Here is an 11,382-nt window from a genome sequence, read left to right on the forward strand (position 1 = left end):
GCCGATGATCATCGTCATCGGCTGATTGTTGTGTTTATTAGACGGAGCGATAATCGGCCAGATAGGGTCGATTATCGTTACATGTAATAGGGCCCTAAGTGTTTCTTATGGCTTCACAGACTTTCTACAGTAAGGAGACAGGTACTTAGCTCATCCTGGCGATCAATAGGGGTCTCAGCACCCAGACCGCTACCAATCAAAACTTTTGACATCTCTCCATCACATTTCTTTTAAGTATAATATTAGACGATCCCTTTAAGGATTACTTTAATACGCTATCCTACCAGCAAGGACAGGCGGTCTTCACCATGTCGTCCGTTCACTATTCCCCTCTTAGTTCGGTTCCTGTACCCAGTGCTCTGCACCACGGGTTGCTCATCCTTCTTTGATGCCTCTTTGAGGTTCGCTGTCACTGCACTGGCATAATCTTGACTTGGAAAAACTATGTGGAGAAACAAATGCAGAAGATTAATTATGTTTGCTAAAGGAAAATACACAGTGTTTAATGATAATTGAATTTATCGAGAGATCTTAGAATAATTTGTTTTGAAAACAAGTGAAGAATCAACACTGCTGCTACACAACAAAGCGCCAAAGATCTCCTACAGTACTAATTGCTATATACCGTATTTTTTGTTTTATAAGACGCACTTTTTTTCCCCCCAAAGTGAGGGCGAAAACTCAGTGCGTCTTATAAAACTAATGTGCCGACGCCAAGTTTAAATAGACGCAGCTCTCTGACCCCCAGGACCGCTCTCCAGGTAGCAATCGTCCTCCAGCCCCGTCCTTAGCCACCCACTAATCCAGCAGCCACAGTGAAGACTTCACCTGTTGATGGTGCCCCTCCTTGCCGCATCTTCCAGCCTCGGCCAGCTGCCGCACAGTAGATGCAGGGGCCGGCAGCCAAGACATGCACTGCTGCTGCCTCTCCCCACCACAAGGCCCTTTTCGCCCGTCGGCCTGAGCTCTGGGGGGCGCCCTACAGCCTCGATTATATGTCGCCCTCCTAACGCTGTCACCCGCTGATCCTGTGGCGCCAGATTCAAAAAGCCGCCTCTCCTGCGGCTCTCCCTCCACCACAAGGGACAACTATGCTGGCCTGAGTCCAGGGCAGCCTTCCACAAGGTGAAGCTGAAGAAGAGAAATGTCAGCTGAAGCAACTTCTACAGGAGAGGGTGAGAGTCCTGCAGCCACTGCTTCAGCTGACACTTGTCATGTCCAATATCTGTGCGCTGCCTCTTTCCTCTTCCTGACCTGAGGTGCAGCACTGACCCAGCATAAGTGACCCCCTGTATCAGCGACCACTATAACAGCCGATATGCAGGTCTAGCAGCTGGCACCGCCATCGATCAGCTCATTGCCAGAAGGTCACTTTTTCTCAGAAAACATTAAAAGTTCTACATACTTACATTTATACCCTGAGTCCAGCTCAAAAGCATTTATAATTTTCAGCAAACCATCAACCAGAAGCTTGAACCTAGGACTATCCTGAAGACTTCTACATAAAAAAATAATAATAATAATAATAATAATAATAATAATAATAATAATAACACACACACATTACATGAAAAAACATAACAGGGCTGACAAAAGGATTACATAGGAGAGGGGTGCGGTACTGTTAGGTTCCTGTGTACTATGACGGATGACCACACACAGCACTAGGACAGGAGGAGATGTTGGTAGCCTTTTACCTTTTAGTGACTTCTTTCTTGCACATAGGACACTGGGCCCGACCTTTCTTCCTCTTGCTGAGAAGCTGCAGCATGCAATACCTGGACGTGGGGAAATGAAAGTGACAGCATTAGATTAGCAGATTCTTGGTTTCCTATACAAACCTACAATTCACGTAATAATGATGTATTGTATGTGCAAGTCTGGGCACTCTAGGACTTTATTTTTTCCTTCCCCCCCCCCCTTCCCGCCACCAGGTGCTCCATATAGACATCTTCACTGCACGGAAGAGGGGCCGAACATGTACACACCTGCATTACAGGGCACAGTGAGACATCCAAACTACTGGATGAAAATTAGGTTATGGGTGGTTCATTGTGGAAAAACACCTTCACATAATGGTTGTCCTATCCTTTATACAAAGTACCATATCACTACTGAATGAACGGAGTGCTGCATAGTGAATACATATTACTTGGCGGGGGGGGGGGTGAAACTCTGGGACCCCCCATGAATCCTTGTGGTAGGTGTAGCAATAATTTAGCTCTGAAGCCCCTTCATAGTTTTTACCCTACAGAGCCACCATGTGGCTGTACAGGGAACTGCAGCTGCATAGCATGTAGCTAAGGACACCACTATGTAAGCAAAGACTGCAATGGGTCCTATCACCATCTTTTTTGGATCCCCTCTGATCATGAAGTAATGACAGGAATACCCCTTAAAGAGGCACTGTCGCAATTTTTTTTTTTAAGAATTCAACAGGGGTTGGGATCGCAAGCAGTTTTGCAATATACTGTTAATTTTTCTATTTTAAAATCAACATTATACATATGGCCACTAGATGTCTCCCTTCCCTGTGCCTATGTGCACATTCAGTAGCAAAGACTCCTGGGGGTGCTCGCATTGTATGGTCAGCTCTCCTGTCACACAGCACCAAAACCTCTGTAACCACACAGTGACATTATACTGGCTGAATTGTTGTATAACAAAGAGCATTGTCTCCTGGTAAGCTGCATAGGTGATAATATAATAATCCTAAATTAATGAGTTGATATACAACCCGCATGATGGACAGGTGTCTTTCCTTGAGTGATCAACAAAGGACGGGGACTTCCTGTGTTTGGTCTCTTTTTTGAACAAAGAAAAGACCAAATATCGGCACAGGGGGAGCATGGAGCATAGTTTGGCCGTATGTATAACATTGATTTAAACAGTGACAGTAAGAAGGCTGGCGGCAGCAGAGCGTGGACTGGCAATGGAAGTCTTTGCCAACATACAGAAATGGAGGGCTATGTGCGCCATACCTGCAAAATATATGATCACATCTGGTGGCCACAGGCTCCTTCATCAGGTCCAAGCTGTAAAAATACAGGACACATAACATTACTCTTCTTAATAGGATTAAAGCACTGATACACATCTAGGAGTGCACATAATGGGGGAGATTTATCAAACATGGTGTAAAGTGAAACTGGCTCAGTTGCCCCTAGCAACCAATCAGATTCCACCTTTCATTTTCCAAAGAGTCTGTGAGGAATGAAAGGTGGAATCTGATTGGTTGCTAGGGGCAACTGGGCCAGTTTCACTTTACACCATGTTTCATAAATCTCCCCCAATGTGATTTCACAACAACCTTTTTCCATACGTCAAACCAGAGCTCAGGGACATCATAGATAAAAGTCTATGTGGCAGAGCGCCTCTCATTCTGTCGGACATTATCACCAATTGCATAGGCACTACAGATGAGCTCATCTTGAGTTCGCTCAGGTGTAGCAGTTGCCGGTGGCTGCAGAAGTTGGATGCTGCCCTAAGAGTCCTGGAAAAACATGGATATGGCCTATGGCTGTATCCAAGTTTCCAGGCATCTAATGTCAAGGAGGGGTGTCAAGCTGCAGCATGCATGCCTCCTCCCTCCTCCACCCCTCCTTGACTAATTGATGGAGAGTGTTGAAAGCCAAGCAGAGAGGCATGGGGGAGGTAGGAGGCATGCATGCTGCAGCTCATCTCCTTGACACTTGAGCAGGGTATAGAGTTGACAGATTCCCTTACCAGAAATAGAACAAAAATGTTTATACAAATCAGTTCTCTATAAACAGAGAGTTCACTATTAACCAGTCGCCCCATGTGCCCTTTTGCTCCACCCGCTCATTATTCCGCGTGCTGCACAAGCATATACTTTGCTGCCCCGATCCTTGTCTGGCAACAAATAACCTTGAAGCGTTGAGGGACACTACCAAATATATAAAATCTATTGCACTGAATTACACAAAGCCCCACGTCTGATCGGTGTAGCTGCCATACCCATTTAGGTTGCCAAACTGAAGTCAATGAGGCTTGTAATGACCCCGAATCCTGCGGCTCAAATTTCATTAAAATTTCAGAAGAATAAAGACGCGAGGCCGAATATTACGCTGACATGTTACAAGACGGCGGCGAGCGCTGACATTCGTTGTCTCCTCTCCAGGAATATGAAGGGAAACAACTCTATTTAACTCTGAGAAATCAATCACGCCTCGGAAACCTCTCTTCACATGGCCGCCACCTCTGATAACATCTGAGAAATAGGCGCACAAAATAATCTCTGACAAAATGTTGGCTCCGGGAAACATCTCATAAGTAAATGCCATTCCATCAATATAAGTTCCTGGGAGATTGTACTGGAACGCTATTTGTCTTGTACACAAGCTCCTATGGCCGGGGGGTTTGCTGCATCGAGAGCAGGGGCTGAATATCAAAAGGATGGCCCGGTGGGGAGGAAGCCGAAAATGGGGCGATCACCGGGGGACCGAAATACTGACCAGTATAAAAGGACCAGGGGATACGGGAAGAAATGGAGGCCAGAGGGAAGGCGCTCAAAGAAGAACACACCGAAGAGTCGGAAGTCAAGATCCAGGACTGCTGCAAGAAGACCTTATTTTTGTGTCCGTTAAAAAAAAGGATCAGTTTTTTGTTGTTTTTTTTTTTTATAATGGAGCAACGGATGCATACACATGCATCCGTTTTTTTCATCCTTTTCTTTAAAAAAACGGATGAAAAAAAACAGATTGCAAAAACGTAGTATGAACCCAGCCTTAGAGAACTGGGTCACAGGGGAATACTGGGGAGAATGAACGGAGCTATAGGTCACGTGCTGTACCCGCAGTTGTGTTCAAAACAAAGAAGCTGGGAGGCCAATATGGAGATCGGACCCCCTGCAATCTCTTACTTGTCGCCTATCCTGAGGATAGGGGACAAGTTAGTTGTCCACTTTAAAATCAGGTGCCCACAGGTGGGTCCTGGCCACCAGGCCAGGCCCAGGAACACAATCTTTTAATTGCTATCCCTCTGGAATACTCTGACAGAACATGCCCAAACTAGCTCCACTTCCCCATAAATACCTCTCTGGGATTGCTACGATTAGGGGAAACACACCTTGTGACACGAAATAGAGACTCTGATAGGCTAGAAGTTATAGGTGCATGAGGTACCCTTGGCAGGATTGGTCTCATCACAATATAAAAATAAGCAAAACATATAGTCAATCACAATACCAGTGTCCCCTTCTAGTAAATCTCCTTCAACTGTTCCATATAGAGAATAGAGGAAACAGTGACATCTAGTGGTGGGAGTGCATATTATAACCTTCAGCCCAGAGCATATACAGAGGGTAGTACAGACCTACACATGAGCTAAAGACAGCAGTGGCACACCTTCTCTGGGACACTGCACATGCCCACCCGTTTGAATAGAGAGAAAGACAGACGTGCGCTGCAATCTTTTGAACTCTACAGGAGCATCTTTCACGGGAAAACACAATTTAAATAAATAAATATACTTTCCCCTTAAGATACCACTCCACAGTGACCAAGCCCCATCTTTCCAAATCCTCATGTGTAAGGACAAAAAAATACACAACCTATGTGATGTCAGGAAGAACTAAAGTATCTGTAGCCCGAGGACAGGATCAGTCAGAATCCCTAAACAACAAGTTTTAATCAAAGTCATAAATTCCAAGAGAGACCTCATAGCATGATCCAAATATATAGTACGTGCCCTGTCCCATCCCACCGCGCTCACACTAATAAAGGAAAACCTGTTTGTGCCAGTCATCCTAGAAGTGGAGCCGCAAAACTAATGTCTTGGGGATATGCAAGTCCAGACGACTAAAGAAATGAAAAATGACTCAGGCCGAGAGCTGAATATTACGTGAAAAATAATGTCTTCTCAGCCGCGTGGTTTTACTTTCGAATACAACGATTTCTTTATGTGGAAGAAACGCCAATAACTTTTAAGTATCTGTCCTTAGATGGGATGTTATCTCAACCCTCAAAGAAAGGCGCAGTCCCAGTATATGCTGCTAGGTGGGGCCAGCGAGCACCAGATGACAAGATCCCTGTGATCAAGTGCTCAGGCCACACAAATGATCCCACAGGGCAGCAGTAGATTCCTCTCAGAACACCAGATCCCTCCCACAGCACCAGATGCCAGAGTGCAGCACCAGATTCCTCCCACAGCACCAGATGCCACAATGCAGCACTAGATACCTCTCCACCAGAAGCCACAGTGCAGCACTAGATACCTCCCACAGCACCAGATCCCACAGTGCAACACCAGATCCCTCCCACAGTGCAGCACCAGATCCCTCCCACAGCACCAGATGCCACAGTGCAGCACTAGATACCTCTCCACCAGATGCCACTGTGCAGCACTAGATACCTCTCCACCAGAAGCCACAGTGCAGCACTAGATACCTCCCACAGCACCAGATCCCACAGTGCAGCACCAGATCCCTCCCACAGTGCAGCACCAGATCCCTCCCACAGCACCAGATGCCACAGTGCAGCACTAGATACCTCTCCACCAGATGCCACAGTGCAGCACCAGATCCCTCCCACAGTGCAGCACCAGATCCCTCCCACAGCACCAGATGCCACAGTGCAGCACTAGATACCTCTCCACCAGATGCCACAGTGCAGCACTAGATACCTCTCCACCAGATGCCACAGTGCAGCACTAGATACCTCTCCACCAGATGCCACAGTGCAGCACTAGATACCTCTCCACCAGATGCCACAGTGCAGCACTAGATACCTCTCCACCAGATGCCACAGTGCAGCACTAGATACCTCTCCACCAGATGCCACAGTGCAGCACTAGATACCTCTCCACCAAATGCCACAGTGCAGCACTAGATACCTCTCCACCAGATCCCACAATGCAGCACTAGATACCTCTCCACCAGATCCCACAATGCAGCACTAGATACCTCTCCACCAGATGCCAGTGCAGCACTAGATACCTCTCCACCAGATCCCACAATGCAGCACTAGATACCTCTCCACCAGATCCCACAGTGCAGCACTAGATACCTCCCCACCAGATCCCACAGTGCAGCACTAGATACCTCTCCACCACATCAAACAATGCAGCAATACATTCCTCTCCACCAGATGCCACAGTGCAGCAAAAATAAATGTCCACAAAAGATGCTGCATGTGCCTTTATGTAATATGTTCCTTTATGTTATAAATAAAAAAAAAACAGTAGCCTATTCCATAGAAAACCTCTCCTGCTCTGTACAACTTCTGACATGGGCAGAGATAGACCACTTCCTGCACTTCCTGCAGGACATACAGCAGCTGATAAGTACCACGAAACTGAAGATTTTTAAACAGAATCAATTTACAGATCTATATAACCTTCTCCCACCAGTTGATTTGAAAATGATTTTTTCCCTCAGTATCCCTTTAAGATGGACTTGGAGGGCTGTCAAGGTGCCAATCTTTTTGACACCGAAAACATATGCAAGGAGAAATATATATATTTTTTTATACTTACATCTGCAATATAACCTGCAACAAAGATGTGGACAGAGGCCAAGAATCTATTGGTATAATAACTGCTTATATAAGATTAAAACAACATTTTACTGTATTCCTACAAGCTGGGTCATGGGTGATCACCTATCCTAAACCCTGGCATTAAAAGACAAAATCATAAGAACTGGATACATCATATCCGTGAATGCTGGATCTACTCAAGAAGACGACACAGCCCCCCCTGCTGGATTCCATGTGTATAACAATGAAATAAACTACACTGTAACTTCATTATTGCATATTCTGCATTACCGTCTATTGCCGCTCTCTTCTCCGTTACCGGTAAATGGGGTTATCAAAGGTCAGATGGGACAAGTATACAGCATATCCAGAAAGGAATATGTGCCACAGAGAGACAATAGAGCCTGACAATCTAGACAGAGACGAGTGAAATCAATGACAGAACGGCCGGCCAGGTTCATCTCTGATACATTCATCCGTCTGATATTTGTCAGCTGTAAAATGCCAAACCACCCTGTAATAGTAATGCGATTACTGGAGAGGACGTAAATGAAGTGCAGCATATAATACTGAACGCCTATCAACTTATAGAGGTCAATAGAACAGAAATGGAGGCGCATTGATCAGATATTCATAGATTTTCTGCAATTAGCCGCATGGGAGGTAGACAAAGCCTTGGGGAATTCAGTGAGAAGAATATTGGAAGCGTACCTATCATATTAACAGATGACAGCGACATGTTGGAAGTCTGGATTCATGGGGGCCTGGGTGCTGACAGCGCCGCTCTTGTCTCCAGGTCAGGTGTGGTTTGCAATTAAGCTCCAATCACTTCAATAGAACCGAGTTACGGTGCGTTTACACAGAACGATTATTGTTCGAATTTCCGCAATACCGGTCGCATTTGAGCGATAATCGGCTCGTGTGAACACAGCGAACGATCGAGCGACGAGTGAGAAATCGTTCAACATGTTCTCAAATCGTCGTTGGTCTTTCACTAAAAATTTGCAGATCGCTTTGTGTTAACCGATTCACCCTATGTGTGAGATGGGCTTAAACGATCTTAAAACGATCACAATAACAATTTTTCCAAACGATATATCCTTCCGTCTAGACACTGATCACTATAAAAAAACACATTGAGGGAGATTTATCAAACATGGTGTAAAGTGAAACTGGCTCAGTTGCCCCTAGCAACCAATCAGATTCCACCTTTCATTCCTCACAGACTCCCTGGAAAATGAAAGGTGGAATCTGATTGGTTGCTAGGGGCGACTGAGCCAATTTCACTTTACACAATGTTTGATAAATCTCACCTATTGTTACTTTGCAATTGTTAATCGTTCAATTGGGCGAATTATCGCTCCGTGTAAACGCAGCATTATAAAAACTGCCCCTAAACTTCACCCCTGCACCCAAGAGGTGTTGTCTACATCGCTGCTTTTCTTTTTACCTTAATCGGTTAGCGCTGGCACGGGGATGCCAGAGGTTGAGTCCTTTTTTTGAAATGCAGCCCGCTTCCCGCACCTGTCTTTTCCCCAAACACTGGTTCACCAACCCCCCTGTGTGGCGATATACCTTCCCCAAAGACCAGAGCTGAGTTCGGGAACCGAAAAAAGGACCGCGCCACTGGCATCCCTGCAACGACCGATTAAGGTTAAAAAAAAAAGGGGGGGGGATGAATGTATCTGATGGTACATGTGCCTTAAGTCACATTGAGATTCCCTGCGAGACAGCAACAGCCTAAAGTACTATATGTGATATAGATCACACCTGTCACATATGGACACTGTTCTGCATCAAACCAAACAGCCAAAGCTCCCTGTCAGCTCAGGCTGATCAGAACACTGATGAAAATGAATGTGGAGTCTTTCTAGCTTGTCTGGTCTCCTCTGCAGTAGCAGGTCTGTAAGACCAAAAACAAGCCCCTGCCCCCCACCAACCTCACACACACTTATTGGTTTCGTTCCATTGTCTCTACTAAGGGGCCATTCCCATGTTCCATGCACAGTCTATTACTATGGACGTTGTGCTACAAAACAGAAATCATAATGATGCCAGGGAGTTCCTAATTCCGGTCCGTAGCCCATTGTCTGGGTCTGGACCGTAACTACGGAACATGTGAATTCCCCATCAAACAATCAGTAACTACAAGTATACTCATAAAGGGGTTATCCCAAGATGCACAAAAACTGAGGTCCCTTGTCCCCACTTGTACACAAAACCGTCTCGATGATCACTCCATTCACATGACTGGGGACAAGGAACACTCGTTCTTGCAATTAGTGTGGCACCCCCACTAATCAGGTACCTATCACCTATCTTGTGGATAGGAGTTGATTTAAAGGACCTCCTTTTACACTGAGTATAGCATGCAGTTTTCTTAACCTGTCTCTCTCTCAAAAAACTTAAAACAATACAAAGAACTTATCAGCTGCTGTATGTCCTGCAGGAAGTGGTTTATTCCTTCCAGTTTGACACACTGCTCTCTGCTGCCACCTCTGTCCATGCCAGGAACTGTCCAGAGCAGGAGAGGTTTTCTAGGGGGATTTGCTCCTGCTCTGGACAGTTCCTGCCATGGACAGAGGTGGCAGCAGAGAGCACTGTGTCGGACATGAAATAATGCACCACTTCCTGCAGGACATACAGCAGCTGATAAGTACTGGAAGAGTGAAGGGGTTTTTTTGTAATATAAGTAAATTACAAATCTCTTGTCATTTTCTGAAACTAGTTGATTTAAAAAAAAAAATTTCCCCTAGCATAACCCTTTAAGAACAGAGAATTAGGCCTTTTCATACATTCCTTAAAAGGAGAATTTCAGCCAAAAGTATTTTTTAATATTTTATTACTTATGGAAAGTTAGACAAATTCCTAATGTACTATGGGAAATGCACATATACTGCTATTTTCCTTAATTTAGTAGATCAGGGAGTCTTCAAATTCTGTCAAAAACCGTGACGTCACGAATCAGGTGTAACTCCTATGGGTACTGTATTGTTTTTATGGATGTCTATGTAAAAAGTAATGTAATGTACAGTATGTTTTATTGATTGAATACATTTATGGAATATTTGGGCCATTCATTGGCCCCATACACACACCCTTACGTGTTATATTGTATGATGACCCATAATACAGCCTGCATTTGCCACACGGATCCCCTATCTTGAATGAAGAGATTCAGGCAAATGCAGACATCCCCCTCGCCTTTTTGCTGTAACATTCACGAATATCTGTAATGAGCTCGAAATTCTTGCACAAAAGAAACAGACTTGACAGCAACTAAAAAAAGAAAACTGCCAAGTAGTAGTACACGTGTGACGGGCAACCACCTGCGGCGGCCATCTACCTCATCAAGTAGTAGTTCATCACATAGACAAGGGCAGACACACTTATATGACTAATAGGGGTAACAAGAAAATCCCCTACGTTGGGTTCACACCTACCATATGGGACATTCCAAGTTTTTCTGCATAACGGACAGCACATTGTGGACGTCTTCCACATCCATGGTAGCCCAGGTCGTTTTCTACTTTACCTGAAATAGGAGAGCATTGATAAAGGCAAGAGACTCACAGATCAGGTGGGAAGAAAAGGGGAAAAAGTGGAAGGACACCGACACGGAGAACCAACACTAAGGGGGAGATTTATCAAACATGGTGTAAAGTGAAACTGGCTCAGTTGCCCCTAGCAACCAATCAGATTCCACCTTTCATTTTCCAAAGAGTCTGAGGAATGAAAGGTGGAATCTGATTGGTTGCTAGGGGCAACTGGGCCAGTTTCACTTTACTCCATGTTTGATAAATTTTCCCCTAAGGGTCCTATTAGATGGCCCAATCATAAATGGTAGATCAGCGCTCCTTTACCGAGCTATTACACGGGCTAACTA

The 11,382-nt window shown here is 45.1% G+C and overlaps 1 protein-coding gene across 1 annotated transcript in view; it reads right to left on the reverse strand.

Annotated features, from left to right (window-relative positions):
- Positions 1 to 11,036, reverse strand: part of BRCA1 (BRCA1 DNA repair associated) — a 107,451-nt gene extending 96,415 nt beyond the window's left edge. The window contains exons 1-5 of the mRNA XM_069953839.1: positions 10,940 to 11,036; positions 2,982 to 3,035; positions 1,698 to 1,778; positions 1,410 to 1,498; positions 285 to 442 (exon numbers count right to left, since the gene is read on the reverse strand). Coding sequence (XP_069809940.1) covers positions 285 to 442; positions 1,410 to 1,498; positions 1,698 to 1,778; positions 2,982 to 3,035; positions 10,940 to 11,004 — 447 coding nt within the window. The 5' untranslated portion in view covers positions 11,005 to 11,036. The remainder of the gene's footprint in view (positions 1 to 284; positions 443 to 1,409; positions 1,499 to 1,697; positions 1,779 to 2,981; positions 3,036 to 10,939) is intronic.
- Positions 11,037 to 11,382: the final 346 nt, after the last annotated feature.

The sequence above is a fragment of the Dendropsophus ebraccatus genome, chromosome 14 (genome assembly GCF_027789765.1).
Source record: "Dendropsophus ebraccatus isolate aDenEbr1 chromosome 14, aDenEbr1.pat, whole genome shotgun sequence".
NCBI lineage: Eukaryota > Metazoa > Chordata > Amphibia > Anura > Hylidae > Dendropsophus > Dendropsophus ebraccatus.